General features: G+C 43.0%; 1 protein-coding gene across 8 annotated transcripts in view; it reads right to left on the bottom strand.

Annotated features, from left to right (window-relative positions):
- Positions 1-5748: 5748 nt before the first annotated feature.
- FYN (FYN proto-oncogene, Src family tyrosine kinase) overlaps positions 5749-24004 on the bottom strand; it is a 138621-nt gene continuing 120365 nt past the window's right edge. For all 8 annotated transcript variants that reach the window (XM_067293835.1, XM_067293834.1, XM_067293837.1 and 5 more), the window contains 2 exons: positions 16308-16439; positions 5749-7340 (listed from right to left, as the gene is read on the bottom strand). In XM_067293835.1, coding sequence (XP_067149936.1) covers positions 7132-7340; positions 16308-16439 — 341 coding nt within the window. In that variant the 3' untranslated portion in view covers positions 5749-7131. The remainder of the gene's footprint in view (positions 7341-16307; positions 16440-24004) is intronic.

Below are 24004 nucleotides of genomic sequence, written 5' to 3'. Positions count from 1 at the left end.
AGCTTCACATACTTCATGAGCCTGACAGACAGCAAAAAGCCTGCACACGTGAAAGACGCTCTCTGCAAGCTGTTAACAGCACTGTCTGCTGAGTGGGGTTTAAAGGCAAAGACAAAGTCCAGCCTAAACCTAAGCACCCTCCCACAAAGCTGTAGAAACTGCTACCAGTTAACTCATTTTGGATTAGGAAGCTTAGAGAACAGATATCTACGTTTATTTCAGCATTTCAAACATTGAAAGCCTGCCTCCCTCCTTCCCTCAAACCAAGGCTACAGTAATTGCTTTCTGAAGGCCTGTTTTATATTTCTGGAGTCTTCCAACCGACTTCACTGAAAGCTGGATCAAACTCTGAACTCGTTAAAGCTAGTATCTCATCTGTACACTATTTAAAAGCAGAATGTGACATGTCATATTGGGGGCTCATCATAGAAAGAACAGATTAACATTTAAACGCAGGATGACTATTTTCATTGGCAAGGCAGATAACATGGAGCCTTCTTGTAGTAAGCAGTTCACAGTCCTTCAGGGGTTGGAAAATTTCTTGTCTGTTAGGGAGCAAACATCGATGTTGAGTGCCGCTTCTTAAATTTTCTACTGCATCTATTTATTCAGGAAACTATCTCAACCGTGAATGTGTTTGCTTCCAAATGATTAACTGCTGGAAAAAAAGCACTGTAATATTGCTCGACTTTTAACATTAGCAATGCGAATTTATACAGAAACATTACAATGACCACTTAATTGCTTAGTGTAATGTTCACGACCACTCTTTCTCCAGTTGCCTGCACTCTGCTAGCTCCTCCCTGGCTCTGCACCGTGAGGGAAACTGGCCCTTTCTTCCCTCTTGTGGTGTTTAAATTGCTAGGCACGTGCCTACAGACACTAATTTTTTTAGGCCTTTGCTATGGCATTTGTTAGTTACGCCCCAGAGAGACACCTAAACAGAATGAAAATAGTACCTATATGTTAGCTTACGCAGTGCTTCTAATTAAACCTCGCATAACGACAAAAACCCTCTTGCCATTTGTTAAAATTTTCCCCATAGCGTTATGTATCCTCTTAATTAAGAGCAGAAGCTAGAGTAATACCTGTTTTGTTCCCTCTCACTTCCAATTAGTCACCCACTGATCATTACCCACTCAGCGTTTGACAATTAGCAGCACCCCACTCGCGGTAAGGCCAGGGTACGTATTTGTGCAGCAGTGACACAGCTAAAATAACGCAAGTGGAGCAGCGTGGGTGAGTGATGGGGCGAGAGGTAGGGGGAAGGAGAGGCGGAGGCCACCCATGCAGAACAAAAGACGGGTAACATATGCAAATGTTCAATATGTGGTATGTGTTTTAGACGCAGGATGTATATGAGGTCATATACAAAGCTCGGCTGGAGGCCTCACTGCGTTGGGGAGGCATGGGAATTTGCGGGAAAAACTTGTTCTCATATGATCAAAAGTACCTAGTCCGCTTTCTTGAGGATGTAAATCAGTTCCTGTTGTGGCTCTCTGCTGTTGCTGTTTCTAGAAGACCAGGAGTTATCATCTGCTTCTCGGCAGTCACCCAGGCCAGGGTTTGAGGCTTGTGCAAATGCAGCCCCCTTCAAGTCTCTGCCGGCCCCAGACTGGCTTGCAGGGATGCCCAGGCTGCTGCCCGTGGCTGGCTGGGGAGTGTACCAGCCCTCTGGCAATGGCTCAGGACCCTTTCGCTAGGGCCATTTCGCTAGGGCCATTACAGCAGGTTTCAAGCACCCCAGGACCCTTCCTATGCAAGCAGCAACTTCTGGCTGGGGAAATACAGCTACCTTAATCGCAGAAGCAAATAAAATGCAGGTGAAGCCAAGGCATTTGAGCAGGTCCTTGGTATGTGGGTGAACTCTAGGGTCTGTGGATAAGGCTACAGCATGGTGAGAAAGCTTCTCTGCAGCCTTTTCCCCCCCACCCCAATGAAACTGCACCATTACAGGCCCATGCATCCGTTAGAGGCCTGGGGGATTTTGTGCCTGGATGTGACAATAGGTGTCCAAGCAAACTTCACAAGACTCCAGGTGCTGGGCTCAGGAGCAAGTGCTGATGCACAAAAAAGCAAATCAGAGCCCTCAGCAAGCTATGCCGCTGCTGTGGAGGAAGGAGGATAATCTCATTTCTTTGCTCTTTGCCCTTTTTGCTATTCACAGAGCTTAATGCTGAATTATTCCCAACAATGAGCAGAACAATCAAACTCCCATCTGGCTTAGTCAGTCAGACGTAACACTTTCCCTTCAGTCACGGACACGCCACTCTTGCAATTTCTTGAATGGCTTAAATATATTCTATTTACCCTCCCCCTTCCCTTCCCCCTGTAACAGAGAAGATATTTACATTTGGTACCAGAAACTGCAATGCAGGCTTGCCAGTCTGTCATAATCTGATCACATAAATCCCTGGCCACAGCGAAACACAGATGCTGCAAGCACAGCTGGTGCTGCAACCTTTAGATCTCCCCATGCATGACATGATGTACAGCTGACAAGTTAATGACCTGTTTTTCCTGGGAGGGCACTCCGCTCCCCTTTCCGCTTCTCCGGCATGCTTGTGCCGTGGGCCCCTGATGGCAGCCATTTCCTTTGGAGGAACATTTTTTTCCTCCCCCACTTTGAAGTCAGCTGTAGGCTGCTCTTTGCATTAGCCAGAGACCCATGCCATCAGCGGGCTGCAGGGGTGGCGGTGGTGGCCGCGCTGACTGTACCACCTCGCTTCCGGCCTGGGAAGAAGGATTGTGACCGACTGAGTAGTGGGAGCCCTTGAGAAAAAGAAAGAAAGAAAAAACATCTTCGGTTGTTAGCACCATCCTGTTCCCCTAATCCACTCATGTTCTGGTCTTATGAATGCACGTTTGTTAAAGATTCAAGCCACAGGGAAGCAACAGAAAGAGATGGAGTGATGTTTATGTATATTTAGATGTTTTCATGTCTAATATATATGCATACCTTGAACTGGGTTTTGATATATATACGTAAGTAAGCTGGTTGTATTAAAAGTCAACAGAAAAATTCTCACAGATTTAGGTGAAGCTAGGATTTCCCCTCTAACATTCAAGAAGCAGCTCAGTAACTTCGTTTTAGCTGTCAGGGATTGTCCTGATAGATTCAGGAGCCCTGGGAGGGAGAGGCTAACATCCTGTGCCAGCGGGATCCTGGCAAGGGACCTTTTTTCTTTTTCTGCAGAAAGAATGTGGATTCTGTTGTAGTCTGTATAGGAAAATCCTAAATTAAATTGCCCCCTTCCTCCATTCAGATGGTAGGGAATACTGTCCCAATTAACAGAAATGCCTTCAGCGATAAATTTCTCTGTGTGTGAGTCACAGGAAATTGTAATGACTGCTTAGTGAGACTGCAGAATACAATGAGATTTCTGAGCTACAAACAGCCTTCAATTATTCTTGAAAGATAGACAGACCCTCAAACTGACATGACTTGAGAAAATAAATATCCTTTTGTTTGCATTGCTGGTGGTAATTTCCCATTAGACAGGAAAAGCCTTCTTTGATGAATGAATATAGTTACACATTAGAAGAGGAGCTACTGTACATATCCTAATAGCTCTTGTATATGTGGGCTCTGTCTCTTGTAAGGCTCTTAAATCTTTATGGTACAATATGGTAGCATTCATTAGTGCACTGAATTCTTTAGTGCAGCATTTGAGAAAAGGACGGTGCATAATTCAAGCAAATTTCCACTCACCTTGAGGTCATGTGGTAAGGCAAAATAATTTAGCAGATGTCTTCTTGGTCTGCAGTTAGTCCCTTCCACTCTGGAGACTTCATGAGGAACAGTTGCATTGGAGATAGATTTTCCATTTACAATTACTTTAGTAATTTCAACAGTTAATCAGTTTTCCATTTTGTATTTACATTGCTTTTCTACAGTGGTAATTAAAAAAAAAAGTTAGATGATAGAACTAAAATGATGGCCAAGCAATATCATATTAGTGCCTTTATCAAACTTTGGATCTCTTGGAAGATCTACCAAGTCTCACATCATTTCCTTCCCATAAAAAGATATTAAAGGGCATTAATTGTATTAACTACCCCTTTCATGGCAGTGTTGCATTTCAGCCTGTTATTTTTCCTGGGACCGGGATTGGATTAATCAACCTATAGGTATCTGGGTCTTCTCACTGATTGCTTTTAGATGTTAGCAGAAACTTCACCACCACACCAAAAATTGGTTAGGAGTGAGGTGCATTGGTGTGGGGAGCACCTTGGCCAATTGTTTTTAAGATATCTGGATGTGATTTATTTAGCCTTAGATTTAAAAATTATTGGAGGGAACGGGAGCTTTTTAATCTGATAGTTGTACTTTTAACGTCACTGCACAGCTATGCGTAGGTTGTACACAGTGTCTATGAATAGCTTTATATTAATTTATAGCAAAGATGCTAACAACCTTATTTAAATTTTTGCTAATGTTTTTATTTGAGAGATTAAAAAACCCAAACAACAAAACTCTCAACATTAAGAAAAAGAAGCAGAAGAGCTACCGATGAGAAATGGTCTGGATTTGCCACTCAGCAATGGCAAAAGTCTGCATACAAGACAGCTGCAGGCAGAGATGCAGCAGAGTCCAACGTGGTACTCATAGACTGAACGTGATACAAGAAACAACAAACCCAAGAATCAGAAATAACGGCTGTAAAACCCCAGCAACTCCCCATTTGAGTCTTACTTCCAATGAGAAACATGCAAAACCAATGTTTTAGCCTCATCCTGTATTATAGATGGAAACTGTACTCAAATTAGTCGCTTAGCAAACACTGCTTGGGAATTTGGCTGAGTTACCATACTTTGCTACCAAGCACTTGCCTGAGGACATTACATTTTGGCTTCAGTAGCCAGGTATGTCCCTCTGAAGTGCTCAGTTCAGTGGATTCAGTGCTTTTAAGGCAGGGAGGCAGCTGTGGGAAAAAGAGGACCACAACTCAGTTTGTAAGTATTAAGAAAAGGCTGATTAAAAAAACTCCAAAAGAGTTCTGGCCTTTAAGTATTTCACAGCCATAGGAACAGTAACATTATATATATATATCATGTACATAACATTGCATATAGACTCTGCATGTAAAACATTAACCAATTTATCATGGAAATCTGGTAACAAACAACTTTGCCACACAAATTCATGCTTCAAGAAAGGCTAAGTTTGTGGGATCCTTCTTTGTAAGAGGGTTTCAGTCAATGTTTTGTATAGAAAATATTAAAACAATGATGACAACTCGTTCTCTGAAGCTCCATTCATTACTGTGTTAGATTTCAGAAACTGAAAGAGGTCCTCTTTAGAAAAGGTGTGAATATTCAGAATATGAATTCACCACAAGTGTTAAATGATTCAAAAAAAGGTTTAAGTGTCAGAAGGTCTTACTTGGCTGCAACACTTTAAAGCAATAACAACAACAAAAGGCATAGAAACTGTTTTCCTGCAACACTTGTAAATGCAAAAGTATTCACATTAAAAGCAAAATAACTCTTAAAGAATAAATTGCTCTTTAGAACAGAGAAATGGGAGATGATCTAGGCTTTTACCCATCGTCCTTAAAGTTCAACTCCAGCTGTTTTAAAACATAATGGCTTCATGATTTGGAAAACGATGCCCCATAGGTAACTGGTCTGTATACTCCTATTAAATATGATGCCTAAATTGGCATGATACCCCTGCTGGTAAAGTTTTTATCTCTTCTCCACCATTATCTCCACAATTTAAACAAAAGAACAACTATCCAAATGTAAAATGCTCTTTTTTTAATTACTAAATTATGAAAGTTAAACAGTTTTAAAATGTAAACTTGCAAATAAACCATAACAAAATGTAATTAAGACTTTAAAATTTGCAACTTAGTATTAAAAACTCAATAGAAATAGAAAGGAATTTTTTTTGGTTAAACGTAAGTAATTCAAGGCTGGTACAGACAACTGAAAAGGTAATACTTTGTTCTGTGCATCCCCCATAAAATGTAAAGAAGTGCATAGTAATTCCACTGGAGAACTTGCAGACATAGAGAAAGTAATTTCATTAGCAGTACAGGACATTTAACACACTTATTTTACAATGGAAAATGTTACACACAAAACAGAAAAATCCTAGTTGCATGACCAACAGTTTAGCAGGTGGATATGGCTAAAACGCTATGATTTTAAGACCATTTGAATGTGGTTACACTGTTTAATAAATCTTTTTTAAACATTTCAGTATACACGTTTGGATACAAGAAGTCCTTTCAGTTTCAATTTTTCCAGTTCAAACGGTGATGGTGTAGTTTTCTTGCTTTAAATATGTTCATTTTAATTTCAAGAACAAATCATCACACACTTGTCAAACATTGGAAACATCACTGTAAATACAGCACATGATTCCTGAAAGAGCAAAGTTACAACCATCTACAGGTACATAGTCATAAACAAAAAGTGCAATCCAATTAAAAAAAATCATGCTTGGCAAAAGCCAAAAATTAGATCCACTGGCTTTCAGAATCCTACCAGTGTTTTCATGTCTGCAGTAAAATTATCACTTTCTGGGTACTGCTGCAGCAGGATTCATTCCATTCAAAATGAGTTTCCTCTGCAATAGCACCCATATACTGTATGTACAGGTATGTATATATATATTACATATATTTTATATAAAAAAGCAAAAAACCAAACACCTGTCCTGATTTTTTTATTTGTTAAAACATGAAAAAAAATGTTTTAGACAAAGAGGCCACTTCTGGAAAATAATACTTTTAGTTGAATCAGGAGAAGACTAGTTAAAATCACATAGGTTTTGCGTTTTAAAAAAAAGAAAGCACTAGGATCAGTTATTGGCACTGAGTTACTATTTACAATGAACAGAGGTTTTGCAGTTTACATAACATCAATACAATGCTGTTTAGGAGTCTCTGATTAAGAAAGAACAAGTGTTTCTCTCCTTTTCATCACGGACATTCAGATTATTAGGACAAGTGGTCATAGGCAAGGGCTGCGGCAGTTCACTGCGGGCCCCCACGTGCACTGTGGTGCTGAAGATGCTGCACTCTGGAGAAGCTGGTCACTGAGTTGGAAGCTAAAGGGCAGGTGGGGCAGGGCTGAGAAACACCTGGTAATTCATGACAGTGTGTGGAAACCAGGGGTTTACAGGTTGTCGCCGGGCTGGTACTGGGGTTCTGTTGCAGTGAAGTAGTCTTCAAGGAAACCCTGCAAATATTCAAAAGTTGGACGCTCCTCTGGGTCTTTTTTCCAGCAGTGGATCATAAGCTCGTGCAAGGAGATGGGACAGTCCTGAGGACATGGCATCCTATAACCACGTTCTACTTGCTCCAAAACTTCACGGTTATTCATGCCTGGTAAGGAATAGACAAATCCACACTTAAGTTACAGAAAACTAACCCAAGTCTACATGTATAACGACATTTACAATACATACAATTTTCTCAAGCGTACTCATTTCTTTTGGTTAAGACAAGCAAAACAAAACCACCTCAAAGTCTTATTTCAGCTCTCCATCTATTGCAAGATAACCTGCCTTAATTTTCTTTCTCAGCAGAGGGTTTTAAAAACCAGTGATGAGTAAAATGCTGCTCCCATGGTTACCCTTTTGGCTTAGTTGAAGTGATCAGGCCCAAGTTATGCAGGGCAGAATTTGGCACTTCCCCAATCCACCAAAAGCAGCTGTGAGATATATTATGTGAGCAGGTTAAAGAAAAGTAAACGCCTTACAACAAACACCAGTCAAAATTCTAAAAATGAAGATAAATTTCTGAAACATTCACCCTGAGCACGGGCCTTTTTAATTTTTTTTAGTGCCTTCTGAGGTCATGCTGCCCAGACTTCACGACGACAAACTGCTACTTTAGACTACCACGTGTGTCTGGTAGCATTATCTTTAGCATCAGCTCAGAGACCTTGTCCTACTGGTGAGCTGTGCTTCCTGGATCTGTGCTGGCTAGGGTTGTTCCTACCACATTCCACTGTCCCATCCCAACCCAAAAGACAAGAAGATTGTTCAGAAGACATGTCAAATGCAGACAAAACATCTCCACTGCAGAATCAGTTCTCTCTCAAAAAAAAAGTTTTAAAAAAGAAAAAAAGTCGCATTACCACCATCCTTGTCTTTGTCTAGGAGGTAAGCCAGGATCCTTGCCACCTTGCCTTTCCTATGTAACCTCCTCAACTCTTGATTCCTCTGCTGAAACATTTTTCACCTTAATTTAATTACAGTCAATCTCAACCTCAGGTTAGCTATCTCTTCCAGTTATTCCTTTGACTTTTTAACAATATCAAGGGTAAGGCTGGTACTGTAGGCACACAGAACTATTTCAGAGAAAGTATGTGCATTGACTGCAAGCTTTACAAACTGCTTTCTTGCCCATTGGCAAGCACGGCCCCAGTCCACTGCTGAAAAAAATCTGCAGACTTCACCGCCCCAGCTTAGCACGTTCTGCCGTGCAGCTCTGCAGGGGAACTGGGAACACCACCGTTGTTCTTTCATGACCAGGGCTTGAAACCAGCACCTTGGTGCTGCTCTTCTCACTAGCTTATCCTCCCCTGGGCTTCCATGACTCCATCCTTCCCTGGGTCTCTTCTACCCTGTTCTTCCAGGGGGTCCTCTGGAAAATCCTTCTTGACCCACCATCAGGACCCAGGGAATCTTCTCCTCTTCTCTCTCTACCCCATATTTTTGGGTAATCTTATTCATGAGAAATATTCAATCACCATCTACAATACAGATTCATTTATCTACTCTACACCTTGACCACTGTGAATAACATCCTTATATTGCCCGGCATTTAGACTGGTAGTTTAGGTGTAACCTTGGATTTGGACTTTGCCCTGAGTCCTCATGTCCTGGCTGTGTTTAATTCTTAAAGATGTTTTGAAAGAAGCATCTGCAAGATACAGCCTTTCCTGTTCATCTGCATCCCCATCTCATGTTACGATTACAAAACCTTTTCCTCTTGACAAAGCAATCTCCTCCTGGTGAAATCCATTCACAATGTCTCTGTCAGGGTCATTTTCCTTGCCTGTGGCCTTAACTGTGGTCCTCACGTGTGCTTGCTACTTGCTCCCCCTTGCTATGTGAAATACAAGCTGCTTGTCTTCATTTTCAAAGCCTCTCACAAGCTGCCCCGCTTCTCATTTGGTCATGTCCTGGTCGAGTCACAATTCCTACCTACCTGACCACCTCGTCTTTTCAAACAAAGCGCCGCCGTGCTGTTTCTTATGCTGGCTGTTGCGCATGGGGGGGAGCTCCCCAGAATAGTGCCTCACCCTCCTTCGATCCTCTCCTTACCATCCCCTTTTGTAGTGATAATTTCATAAACAAAGGTTTGATTACTGATTTACAGTATTCCCCATCCTGCAGACCAACACTTTAGTACCGGTTTCTTGCCACCTGCATCCACCCACTATATTTTTTGTGTTAGATGTTTATGAGTAGGAACAAACTGGCCCCTAAAGCAGCCCATGATTAGGACTCCACAGAATGATGAAAACAGAGTAAAAATGGTTCTTCTGCAGGCACCAGACTCTGCCTAGAGTAAAAGTTCTCCTGTCTTACCAACTCCAAAAGACTTATATTGTTAGGTCATGCAGGCTCACAGCACCAGAAAAGCGTGCCACACACTCAACAAACTTTTGGATGTTCCTCAATAGCCAAAAAGAAACTTCACAAACATACTCCACTTTTTCTTTTTAAATTGCAAAAGAATCTAATGGTCTGTGAGGCATCACCACCCCAAAGGCAGAATCAACCCAAACCTTCTGGCTTTGCTGTTTTTGAGATGCTACAAGAAAAAATGGGGATTTTGCCTATGTCATAGTCTCAATTTTTTTTTTTAATTTACTTTTTGAACAACAAGCTGCACTATTTTGTCTTATTCTCATCTCCAAATCAGCTGAATTAGCTCAAGTTTTGGAGTAAAAACTTCTGTGCTTTCCTTCCCTTACATAGTGAAGCCTATCAAAATGAGTGTTATACCTAAATCACACACACTACAGTATGAGCAAACTGCATTCTTTGTTTTTATTTTGGCAGTACCCCTTTAAGTATAACATGGATGGAAGCAACAGCAGCAGAAAAGCTCCTTCCCAACTGATTTGTTTTTCTAAGATATCAAATGTTTGGTATTTTTATCCAGTGCATTACTCAGTGCTGCAAAGTGTACTCTGAAACTTGATAACGAACTACATGCTGGAAGAAAAACCCGGAGGAGAGAAGGGGGGAGGGAAAACACAAACAGCTCTTCGCTTCCCTTTTCTTTTAAAAAGGCAGAAAAGAGAACATAAAAGAGACAGTGTTGACTGAAGTCATAGTCATTTCTGTCCCTGGAAAGACAGTGAAGCTAGGTTTTGCAGTATTATCCAGAAAAACACCCTTTTTTTCTTTCTCCTTTTCCCTCCTCCAAATAAATTCCAGATAAGAAACTAAATCAAGTGACCTTCACGTTCCCTTTGGAATTCATTTCTCCACCAAAGACTGCAGAATCTAGGATTCTCCAAAGATATTCTGTTGCTTTTAAGATGTGCTGCTAGCTGAAAAAGAGTTTTGAATACATTTTTTCAAGATCTTATTTGGATTATTAGTCAGACTTACTGAAACAGCAATGTTTTAGGGATACTACCTTTTTACTTCTTACAGGGCCTATTTATGTTTACAAACCTATTATCTAGATTCACTTATCCTATCTTGCACGTTTCAGTGCTTCTCTTTTGATAGCAGGAGCCTGTTGTATCTGCACTTCTAACACCACAGAGAGAATATCTGAACAGTTAGTACAACGCTTCTCTCCTAATGAATTCCCAAGAGTTTCGCGTCTTTTAGTAAATAATAAATGAAATTCTGATTGCAGTATACTTCTAGACCCCTTAAAAGTTTATTTTACAAAACTTTACATCTGTGGAGTAAACTACCCAGCAATGTTCTCCTGCAGACTACAGCTATTTCATCTTCTTGAAAACCTGTTTGTGTTCATGTTTCTAGAACCAGTATTTTGACCAAAAAGAAAACATCCAATTTCCAAAAGGCAGCTTTTCTATTAGCTCCTCATTCCCCAAGAACAGCAAAAACCAAATAACCCCCCACTGTCCAGTTCTGTTAGTGGAACATCCAGTAGTCTTAGGATACCACAGAATATGTCCATTTTAAAACCTGATAGAATGAAAATCTACTGCCCATACAGACTGGGGACAGAAACACAATGCTGCTTGATTTTTCCTAGAAAAGCTTCAATAGTAAGAGATGTAAGCTTATATTTTACATAGATTACTTTGGGCAACCCAAACCCAGTGACGGCAGTGATGGTTTTAAATCACTTTATTCTGTCTTCCTTCTTTTGGACTGAGAATTAGGTTTCAGGATCCACTGCATACTCTCAGTCCAGTGACCAAACTACACAGATACAAATGCTTAAAATAAGACCCTTACAACAACAGCATATCTGCTGTGTTTCAGACATTAAAGGTTCTCCAAGGACCCATAGTTTTGCCTCTGCTCATGTTCAAAGGTTCCTCAGACATATTTTCAGTGGGCAGCTTGGCACTTCTCTAGTGCAGTTGAGAAGGTAAAATTGTTTAGCTCTCCAGAGGGGCTAGATCACGTTGACACTGAGAGCATGCTTCAAAGGGAGAGGTACAACAGAGACCATGGGATGATTTGTGAGTTTTGGTTAGCTCTATGTAGAAACAGAATTCCTAATTTCCGTGGGTAACTCTGAAGAAAAGCCAGAAGCAAGGGGAGAGGGATGGGATATGGGGCTCAGACAGGGACATGATTCCATACATAGGAACAATAGTTCCTGTAATAGGGCATGGGAAAGCTACTCCTGAATGCAGAGAACCTTTGAGTCATAATGCTGATTGCTACAGCAAATAAGGTGAACTTAATTATTCCTGTGGAAAAGTAGTAATAAGTTATAGGCATCTGGAAGTCAAACCATTTCACTTAGAAATTAAGGGTTAAAATCCCCCAAGAACTCCTTATCCTCAAAACACCCACAAGGCTAGGTTATCAAAATCTGCCTTTTTTTAAAAATAAAGTATCATTTGACAAGTATAATGGATGCAACTTTGAGCTACAGCATTTGTGAGTGGAACTTTCCTATGTAGCAAAGAACACACCTGAACATATCTGTGCTATGTGTTAAGTACACATCTCTCCAAACTTCTTATTTACTATCCATGATGATGGTATGTACACACGCCAGCTCACAGATGTGTGCTCAGCCCAGGCCCTGGGGAGCGCACCATGCACTCTCTCACATTTCTGGCCCCAGGCTCCCCAGCTGATGGGGAGGCTGAACACAGCTCCCCAGTGATTGCACAGGTGCTTGAGCCCAAGCTCAAAGCCCAGCCTGGTTGGGTGCAGCACTGTGGATGGTATCATGGTGGCTGTCGCGCTAGACATAAAATGAAAATGCTCTTGATGTGACAAATGCAGCAGAGTGCAAAAGGGGCAAGTCAAAGGTGTTGGTTTAGTGAAGCTGAGATTTGTGTCTATCCAAAAGGCAACATGTTAAAACCAACAATCTCTCTGGACTACTGCCAGAGAAATGTAGCCTCCTACTCTTAAACTTCATTTAAGAAAATACTAAGACCCAAGAGAAATTTGTGAAAAGGGAAAGAAACAGAAACTGAAAAAGGTTGACTATGTAGATTATTTTTTAAACTTGGCTCCTCTTCTGCCCATATCCAGTTTTTATTTCCTCAGTGTGATAACGTGAACCTCAACACCCAAAAAGACTGTGAAAGTTGCTTATTTCAATCTGCTGTCTTGTGGAAAGAAAGGGAAAGCATTAGGGAATGCTAGGGAAAGCATTAATAAATTAGTTATCACAACAGTCCATTAGGTCCATTGACAGAGGAGCAGGCTTGGCTAAAGGATGAAGATGAGGGCACATGTCAAAAAGTCAGACCCTTGCTCGTGAGAGCTATTAGGTCTGGGGGCAAGGCTAGATCATGAACTCTGGCTTGATCTTCACCTCTGCTGGCAAAATCTTTATTGCTCACATACCATGCCACTGTTCCAGCCTGTCTTCCAAAAGGGGGCATCAGAACAGGACCTGACTGAAATCTAAGGGACAATGAAAGCCAAGTCCTGCCCCATACACTATCTGTGCCTCTCCACACACTGCCTGCCTTCTCCTTTTGTCCTTGTTGTGCTTCTCCCTCCTATGCAAGCTTAAAACAATGCTTGGTTCTCAATAGCATGAGGTAGAGTGGCTTGCAGGCATGGTTACCACCGCAGAACTGGGGCGCGTGATTTAAATAACCACTCCAGGCACCAAGATCTTGTCCAGCAAGAGGGCAATTCCTTTGTTTGAGGGCCTCTCCCTGCTCCCCTGGCCTGCTATGAGCAGGAGCACTGGGACAATGTGCCCACAATTATTTCAGAAACTGGATATTACAGCAGGGTGTCAGCTCCATGACCCTTTTTTGTTTCAAGGCTGACCCTTTCCTGAGCTTGCAAATCCCCTTGCCTTGGATGGTAGAATGGGTCAGTGGTGCCTATGAACTGCATGCTCTCACCTACAGCTTGTCTGCTGCAACTTGGGTGATGAGGGCAGAGTCCTGTCCCTGGAGGTGGCTCACCTCCCATTTCTCCCTCCTTGCGCAAGCCATGATGCAAAGGCAGGAAAGGCCCTTCCCCTGTGGCAGTGCCTGAACCCTTCTCCTTGACCCAGACAGGAACCAGAATTCATGAAGCTTTATCCTTCCAGGAGGTCCTTCCCTCCCCAGTGTGAAGTAGGAGATGGATGGTCCCTTCCAGGTCAGGGGAAAACAGTATCCTCTCTGAGGGACTCAGGAGGGCCATGTCATTCTGGGAAGTCCAAGCCCTCTGTCAATCCTACACACATACCCTGGCTTTTGAGAAGGCCCCCATTCCCCAACTCCCCTGTTGTCTCAGCGTATAAAAGCCTTCTCAGTCAGGGTCTGGGAAATGAGACCTAGTTTAAATCTCTAAGGACTAATACAAAATTAAAATAGAGGCTACCCTTAGGTAAAACTGACCGAGGGAGGAGTGATGGTGGTCGTGGGAACGATTAAGGGCTCCGGCCTGAGGCAAAGATGGGAGTCACAGCAGGGAGGAAGGGTCCTGGTGCAGAGCTCATGCAGTATGTAACCAAGCAAGTATGTGACCATCCAGTAAATTGCTCCCTCTTGTCATACTTAGCCCATAAAAAGTTGTTTCTAGCTACTTGATCTCTTCCTAACATGGGTAGGGGAGAATGAGCCGGAAAGACTGTCAGCATGTGGGGGCTTTATGTAGTAAGGGATGAAGGGGGAGGGCAGTGCTGAAAGAGAAGAGACACCACCAGTTGTCTTTGATGTGCTCAAACTGCCACGTAATAAAACTGTCTGTATTTTCAGGACATAGACCATGCCTGAGATTTCTGTCATGGATCCTACAAGAAATTATATACTACAAGCACTTAAATGCACATCCACTGTCCTCATTCCCCTACAGGGAAGGAAAGCAACCCTTGGGAAATGTGGACCTCCTCTATTGCCCTGGCCAGTACAACATTCAATTATTAACCACGGAGTTAATGAAGGGCTTAGACATTGCCCACATTACTATTTCTTGTGTGTGTGTGTGTGTGCATAGTAAGCCAGAAGGGTAGTTATAAAGTATCTCTCCTCCACAAATGCAGAGCTCAGCAAAAAAAACCAAAACAACCACCCTTAACTCTGTCCTGGTTGGCAAGAGTCCCTGTACACCTACTCTGCTAGTACTGACCAGGAACTGCCTCTTCTTATATCATGGTCAAGATCTTTGCCCACCCTGTGGAAATAACATTATCAGCTAAATTTTACACATCTTCTTTATAACTTCTTCAACCTTTGCACACAGTGCCTTGCCTGCATTTAACCCTCAGTAAGTCCATGGATAACATTGACCCTTCCGTGCCACAGCCAGTAACCCTCCTGGCAAGAAGACCTTTGAGCCTGCTACTGACACGACCTGCTCTATGCAGTGGCAGGACCCTCCTTCCTTTAACCATGTACGGAAGTGTTGGGCAGAGGGATTCATCCATTGCACAAAAACATGCCATCCTCCCTTCTGTTCCCTCTTTCTATTGTCACAGTCACAGCTTTGCTAAGCTGCTGCCTGTCAATCCTGCCAAAATTCACTACTGATCACTAAAAGCCTTCCAGACCCCATATTCTCTCCCCAAATATCAGCTACCGGCTGCTAGGAGCTAGCAGAGTCAAAATTTCTGAGCAAAAACTCTGGGAGTTTAGTTTTGCAGAGCTCAGCATTCTAAAGTGGCATGAGATACAACAGGATAAACTGATCACCACCGTGAGGCTTTTCCTGCTGAATTTGATGTACGGATCTGACTGCGTGGAAATGGCACAGATTGGCAAATTGAAACTGCTCTAGCGCACTTTCCATTAAATCAGCTGCAGTGCACACAACCAAAGTTTACTGGGGAGTATTTAGGGAAATTTCCAAATGAAGAACAAAGATGTAACTAGATGCCCTGTTGTTACTATCTGTGTTGATAAGTAAATGAAGGGCTTGTTTTTTTCCCATGTAATGCGCTGCTTTCACTTCACCCTTTTCCTCTTCACCTGAATGCCTACAACCTTTAGGGGGCAACAGAATGAAAAGCTCTTTCTGCATAGGCAGATCCAATCATCCCTGCTACAAATCTTAATCCCTTGAATACTTGGCAGGGTTTCAACAAAGAGTCATGGGGCCTCCAGCTTCCCCATGCAGAGAATCTGGCCCCTCTATGACCTTGCCTTGAGCTCTGGCCTGCAATTACAGAATTCTTTTCTTTCCTTTCCATCCACATCTAAAACCAGGATTGAAATTTAAGCATTTATAAAAAAGAGATTTGGTAACACCAGACATTCAGGCAGTCATCAAAACTTGCACAGAACCAGACTGACAGAATAAATGGGATAATGTCACTCTGGGAGTTTAACGGTTGGTATCTTAAAGTGAGTGCAATACTACAGAGAGCTAGTTGCTCCATAATACAGTAATTTTACATGGTTTTCTTTTTGTTTGTTGAGAAAAGTTATAATAATTGAATTGAGAACAATAAAAAAGAGAATTAGAAATGAACATGTTGGATTTTCTGCCTCTTGCCATTTTCAACATGACCATCACACACTGGCTGAGTTAGGACCATTTTTAAGCATATGCAAAACTTATGCATGATAACCATCCTTCTTTGAGCCTAATGAAAATAATCATTCCAATTATTTGTCCAATAAAAGTCCAATTTATGCATATGACTCATTCCTATTTCTTTCCCCAGGTGAAGCATGGCTGAAACTAGTGACTGTTTTCTTACCTGGATATGGCACTCTCCCTTTTGTTACCAGTTCTGTCAGTAGGATCCCAAAAGACCACACGTCTGACTTTATTGTGAACCTTCCATACAATGCTGCTTCTGGCGCAGTCCATTTAATGGGAAACTTTGCACCTAATGAAAGAATAAATGAGTTTTAATCAAAATAGAGACAGAATCAAAGTAGCAGTTCAATGGTGACTGTTTTGCTCTGCAACACTTGTGGGCTGACAGAGCTGCAGACGTATTAACGTACGACTCCCTGGAATACAACCAAGGAGGATGGGACAGGTGGAATGTGTAGGGCAGAGGGAAAGACTTAGCAGGAAAGGAGTGGATTTGTCCCAGATCCCAAGAGAAGGGTAAGAAATTTTAATTCAGACTTGAGGTCTTATGAAAGAAAGAAGCTGTAAAAACCAATAAGCCCAACATAATAGAAACTTCCCCCAAATGTTTTCAATTAACATTTCCCTATGATATTTGCAACTCAAACAGCATTAGCACGTATGAATAGAACCGAGATTTATTAGAAGTGCACCTCCCAGTTTCTCTGCTCAAGCTGAGCAAAATGTAAAACAAACAAACATGGTAAAAACGTAAATTAAAAACAAACCTAACATTTCATTAGAAACACCCAAGGATTTAAAAATAATACTGCCATGCGAGTTGCTTGGAGTGCAATGATGTCAAGGCATAACTTTGGCCTATGATTTATAGCTTGACAGAATACTGTAAGCTCCTGGCACTGAAAAGCCCATAGTGCCTTAAATACGTGCAGTTCTAATGTGCTCATCCATCATCGGAGTTTGTAGGAGCCAGTCGTGGTAAGGATGGTACGATAACAAGCCTTTAAACACTGATTTATTTGCCTTTCCAATCATTTACTGTTTTCTCAGGGAAAATACTTTTCAGTATAACTTTAAAGAAAACTCTTGTGGTAATAATTAACTCATAGTATGTATGAAAAAGTATGCAGACATTTCCCTGGTGCCTTGTATTAGCATACAAGCAAAAGAGTTGCATTGCCTATTGCTGATCCCTAGTGACAAACACTCTCAAATTTTGAAACATACTGACTTTGACTTCTCACCATCCTCTTGTAAAAGTTGCCTTAGCTTTCAGGAGGAGTGTGGAAATTGTAACGTGGATAAATCACTCTCAGAGAGTTAAGTTATGGCACTGTTTACAGTTCCCTGCTGGCACTGCTCTGCCATTGCATTCAGTGCTCGATGCCTCACAGCTTCTGCTGTATGCTGCAATCTCATCTGGGCTCAGAGCACAAAGTAGACATGGTAAATCTCATTCCCTTACTTAGTAAAACATCAGGTGTGCTAAAAGCTTTCCAACCCTAAATGTAAGTCATCCTAAGAGAGATTGCTACTCAGAAAGAAATACATATTTTCTTGTGAAAGTTGCACTTGCTCAAAAAGGTCCTGCTAAAATTAAAAGACACAGGACGTTTCAAATTCCTAATGCCTGAAGTTAGGAACTTAAGTCTAGTTAAGCATCAGCATATCAATGGTTAGATTTGCAAAGATGCTCAAGGATTTGTGGATGTCTATGCACTTTCAAAAAAGTCAGCCTGTTCTATATTTACACTAGTTGATATGAAGGCAGGAGCTAAAATTCAGGTGCTCAGCTTTGGCCTCAATCTCCCTTAGCTACACTACTTGTTCATGAGACCAATCTTATTTTACAAACACTCAAAGTTGGCAGAGCTTCATCTTCTCTTAAACTCCATGTTTGCTGTGATGCCCGAGAGCTCTGCAGCAGCCTGCCATGGTGAGAGCCCCCGTCCTGGAGCTTCGCCCAACTTCAGCAACACCAGCAGCCACAGGGCAACTGGCTCCCCCAACCACTGGCAAAGCCTGGGGCAACAAACCCTGTGCCAATCCCTGGAAAAAGTGCAAGCTGCGCATATCTGTGGGTCACGTTCCCTAGGCCTGTGGTTCATGGCAGGCATGTTATGAATATGAGGACTAATGTCCCTCTGTTCTCTCATACATGCAGCTGAGATAGTACACAAATACCATGCCAGCTGAAGGAATAGCTCTAGGCTGGCCATCAGCCTGAAAACTGGCTATCAGACCTGGACTTTGGCTGGTGGTGTGTGAGATGGCCAAGCGTGAGGATTTGTGTGTTCATTTGTTGCACATGTTTTATCCAATAAGTTTTTCAGTCAATCAGCTGTGTTTCTCTGAGAAGCTGAACCAATGCCAGTTTAATTCCCTTGGACTTCATAATTGGATCCAAAGGTAGCAATCACCTAGAGCTCATCTTTGGAGGACAAAAATCTCTTCAAACTCCTTTGTGACCAACTCCCCCACTAATTTTACCTTTTTCATCTACTGCCAGCGTGGCACCAGGAGGTGAGTATGTGGTTTGCTGAGGGACCATGGGAAGATAAGAAGCAAGGTAACTAGGTGAGAAGGGGGAACAATTCCAGCATATCCATTTTCCTGAGAGCTAGAGCAGTACCAACCCCATGGGACATGATGAGTGCTGCTGGAAAAGACAAACAGTGTGCACTGTCGAGTTTCTGATGGCAGCATGACTACTGATTACATTTCTATATTGCCTCTGCTACAGGTGATTCTCTGTCTAAAACAACTAATACAACAGTCACGTGTTCATTTTTTGCAGTGTTTCCTGAAGTTTGGTTTGAAAGGGGAGGAAGCTGGCAGAGAGGCCACTAGCAGAGTTCTGTCTTATGGTTTTCAGGGCCTACAATGCATGCTGGAAGCTAGATGGTCCAAGAGAGCCAATGCCTTCATATGGCAGAGCCATTGGTAGGGGGAAAGCAGAGACCGGTGAGGAGGCACCAAGCCAGCCACCTGCACAGTTGCAGGTACAATGCATGAACAGCCGTAACAGAGAGAGATGGCACGTAACTCGCTTGAAACGAGGATAAGCAACAAGGGTGAGAAGCACTTTTTGAGCACCACCAGAAGCTGCGTGTGCTTCCAGAGGAGCTCAAACAGGTGGCAGCACCACTGCTACAGCGTGAACAACGCCAATGTGTGTGTACGCATGCGTGTAGGAGTTCATCACAGCAATACTTTGCGGTGACTAAAGTGGATCCCCTCCAAGGTGCTGTCTCCCATCTAATGTCTGGTACTGGGGACACAAGCAGTGCACTTCTGCAGAAACAGAAAAACCTCCAAATGCATGGAGCACCACTCCAAAGCCTCCTGACTGCTATTGCTGTACAAAGCACTTGCACAGGCCAGATGCTGTTCCAGTTGCTCAGCCTGGCTTCTGACCGACATGCAGTCTCTGCATTCACTCTGTTCCCAATGCACTGACTAAAAAATACACCCCCTCCCTCTGTTCAGGTCTCAGCAGCTTATTAAACCAGCTGAATTTGTGCTGAAAACAAATTACAGCATCAGATCATCAGATAAAATTTGTATTACTGGCAAGCATACTAATAAATTTGATAAGCCAAATTACCCCACCTGACGAAGCAGCCTATCTCCTACTTTCAAGGCATATTTTACATCAGCGGGGGGATTTGTCTCTTTTTTTGCTGGAACAGCTGAACACATTTTATTACAAACTAGCAGGTCAGTAACTCGATGCCTATAAACCAATCATGCTCTAAATTCATTAGGTCAGGATACCCTGTCTTTGCCCAAAAGTTAGGTCTTAAGCTATGGCTTTTATCCCCACTCCTTTTTAAAAACACTTCAGCATGGGAAAAGCCTTTTTTGGGTTTCTGTGCTGCTTGGAACCATAAAACAATAAGCCAAAGCTTCTCATAGGATTTATTGTTAGGGTGGCAGGCCTACCTCTGAGGATTTTAGATTTAGCCCTGGAATCTCTGCCCTGCTCTGTCCAGACATTCACACAGGTTATCTCCCAAGAGGATTTCTCTGGGAAAATCAGTCAGTGCCCCTGCTTTAAGTCTTCCTTGGCTCCAACAAGGTTGCGCAATGATAAAGAGCAGAGGGGGCTGGGATAAGTGAGTGACCTTGACGTACAACTCTCTGCATGGATTCTTCGGATGCTAGGGAAAATCCCTCAGAACTTTGTTTTTCAAATCTAAATCCCTTCCAAGCTGAAACCTCTGAAATCCATGCCCTAGCGCCGGTGCCAGCTTGCTAACGATGCCATTTCAGGAAATGCTACGAAGTTGCTACCTTTTGCACCTTAAAACCAGTCCCAGCTGAACACCCCAAGCCCTAAGACCCATATACCACGGGAGCTCTCAGGTCAGCGACCGGAGAATGTAGTTCAGCACTGAATTGCTGGGGCTTAAAAAGGAAAGTCGCAAAAGGTAGAAGCTAAACGCTGAAACAGGCTTGTAACAGGAAACGAGTCAGTCGTGGCAGGCGATGATGAGTGCTGTGTGGGAGGGACTGCGCAATTACATTTTTTTGTGTTGTGAGAACTAACATGAAATTCCAAGCCTGGCAAAACATCAGAGATCAGGACCAGGCTTGGCAGGCTGCTCCCGCCCCGGGAAGCGGGGAAATGAGGGGTGGTATGGCAGGTCTGAACGCAGCCCCTCTTCCCCTTGTGCTTCCTCTTGACCTGGTCACACTCCCTTTTTGCAGAGCAGATGGCATTGCCGCAGGAGTGTATCAGTGATCCAGGACCCCAGGGGCTTGCTGTTGAGAAATAAGAGTCGTTCGGCCTGTCCGCTCCACTGCGGGCCCCGGGAATGGCAGGCAAAGAGCAAGGACAAAGCCCTGGATGCTACAGCCTGCAGCACAGTTCGTAGCAAACAACAGCGACCTGATTAGCTGCCGAACCGGCAGCCAAGTCCCTACAAAAGGACTGGCAAGAGCATGGTGGGAGAAAAAAAAATCCCCGCTCATTTCTAGGAAAAAAAAAAAAGAAGCATCATTTGGTTTTGAGCAGGGCAGGAAGGAGATGATTCTAACTGTTAAGGAGGCAAAAATGATCTGAAAGTTTACAAACACGTACCAGAGCTCCCGAAATAGCTCTGATTTGTCTGGAAGGCATCAGAAAGATCCTTATTGTTTCACGTGTGCTGGAGTAGCATTACTGCAAGTGCTGCCAGTGTATGCAGTAGAAACACAGCCTGGAAAATAACTCTGCTCTTTTTCTGTAAACGCATTTTTAAATTTGTATCAGCTGCTACTGCTTAGAATAGTAACAACTCTTCCCCAGCAACTCTGTGGGGCACTCAGCGCTCTCTGCAAAAATGCCATGTGCTTGGCCAAAATGCTGCATAGCTCTGAATCCCATCAGCACAAGGGTAACAAAACTGCATGGGAAATCTTGTGTCGGAGGTGACGGGAAGCTTCTCTCTGCCCTGGAGAAGAGCAGGAGTTTTAAGGCTTGCCTTGCGAGGCGGACACAAGCATCCTCACTGAGGGAAGGAGACAAGGCTGACGCCCAACACTGTGCAAGGGGAAAAGATGATGCAACAGCAACTGTCAAAAGAGCCAAGCCCTGATGGTGCAGGCTGCAATACAGCCCACCACTGTAGCCTTTAATATGGGTGTCATTTTAGTAGGCATGTTTTTCCCCTTTGATTACTCACTTCCTCTAAAACTAGAGGAACCAAATGCTCATTACAAGCCAAGAACTTTTTTTTTGTATTATTTAATGGCAGTATATAGCTACTAGTTACACACTTTAAATCATTAGTGGTGTGACCATCTCTTTCCTTCCTGACAATTGCTGAGAAATGGCACTGCAGACAACGAACCACTTTTCATTTACCTCTCATAAATCAGGAGTAGTCAGGCCTCCTTTGTTCAAACCAAAAAGAAAATAAACCAGTCAGTAAAATGTTACCACCAGGCTGAGTAATACCCGCACAGGTTCAGGAATCCTGCACTCTAACCCACTGGGGCTCAAAGCATCCCCATCTGTTTCCTTTCAAAATATTTAAATGGAGACAAAAGTGACAGTGGGGGAAGGGAGCAGGAGACGGAGCAAGGCTGGAGAAAACCACCTCTGCTCTGCTCCAACAACAAGCTCTGTACCAACCCGCTTTAGCCGTGAGACGGAGGACTGCGGAGGAGAGAGGGACCCAAGGCTTTACCCTTCACATCTTGTATGGCAGAACATGTCTTTGCTCCCCGAGGAGCTGTGGGGAGGCAGCGCTCCCTGCCCCCCTTCCCTCCGCTGGCCAGGTTCTGTTCCTGTGTCAAAATTCCCACCAAGGCAGTAGTCAGCTAGATAAACAGAGCAATCCCCAGATGCATCCCCTTGGAGGCTGAAGCAATAGGTCATGGGAAACAAGCAGAGGCAACCGTTTCCTTCTGATACTGTGGTCTCCACCAAGCACTGCTCAAAACTGAGGCTAAACAAAACAAAACGGGATTGAATTCCACTTAGAGAAAGATTCCAGTGGAATAAGAGAAGCCATTTTTCTTCCTCAGTAAGTTAAAGGTACTAACTAGGGTGTCCAGCTGGAAGCCAGGTTAATTGCAATGAAATGTAAAGCGAAATTATGCTTTTTGGTTAAAAAAACAAAAACAAACAAGCAACAGGTTAAGAAAGGGTCAAAAAAACATTAGTAAAAGTAGGAAAATCTTTCTACAAAACCCATCCATCAGTCCATGGACAGAATGATGCCACTAGAGATGTTCACACAGTTGCAACCCTCTGGGCCCCTGCTTTAAGGCATTCTCTAGCCCTGCAGGACTTTAGTCTGACCTCAGTAAGAGGAAGACGTATTACCCATCCCTCTGCAGTACAGGAAAGATGGGTGACTTCTCCAAACTTGCACAATCAGATCACACCAGAGAAAACAGGATTCAGGTCTCCTACCACCAGCCACGCAGGTTCAAGGCCAAACCACTCCTCCTTTCCCAGCCAGACTCTTTTTCCACAATACAAGCGATTTCCATAGTGGAAGAAGGGCAGGCAATATCCACGTCTATGCTCCCTCTCCCCCGCCAGTCCCAGCATTCCACATTTTTGCAGCTCAAGGTTTTCCCATCCAAAACCCAGTAATTTTTATTGTCTTATAAAAACGAAGCTTCTCCACATCAAGCAGGCCAGGTTTCAAGGATTTCTAACATGTAAAGAGGGCAAAACTATTCTGGGAGATTTTAACCAGGAAGCAAACAGGGCATCAAAGGATTTCCTAGGGATCATGAGGTGGAAGAGATCTGGCCAGGAGTAGGTTACATAATTGTCTTTTAAAACAAATAATTAGTCATGTCAAACTATACACTGAATGGTTTCCAAAGGGAATAAAAAACATGGCAGTAAAACAGACAAAAATGGAGATAATATAGAACACTGTTTCAAAGCCATTTTACAGACTGGATCTGGCTGCCTTTTTTTCATGTATTACTCTTCTTGTTTTACAAAAGAGAAGGCAAGGCAAGCAGCTTTCTGTCTACCGCAGCTTGCAGACACTGTTATTGCTCTGGAGAGCAATGACACAAGACTGTTTTTGCAAGCAAGGAACAATTCGCACCCTCAGGCTCAAATCAATATCGGTTAACTCTCTGCATTAGTATCTATAACAGGTTCTTTAAGGGCCCTCACAAAATAATCAGGCCTTCCCGTCCAAACACACAGTAGGTGACCGTTAGCATGGATGTCGCCTGTGCTCCACATCTTTGTGACTAGGTACTGCAGACAGCAATTAAGAGTGGTGCAAATGGCATGAGAGCTTCTGCTCCCAGGGAAATATAAGGCATTCTGGAAACTCTCTGACTCATTCTGTCAACACTTGAAAGTTACAGAAAGAAGTTAGCTCTTTC

This window comes from Apteryx mantelli, chromosome 3 (genome assembly GCF_036417845.1).
Source record: "Apteryx mantelli isolate bAptMan1 chromosome 3, bAptMan1.hap1, whole genome shotgun sequence".
Taxonomy (NCBI): Eukaryota; Metazoa; Chordata; class Aves; order Apterygiformes; family Apterygidae; genus Apteryx; species Apteryx mantelli.
Note: the sequence above shows the minus strand (reverse complement) of the source record. Positions and strands in the feature narration are given on the sequence as shown.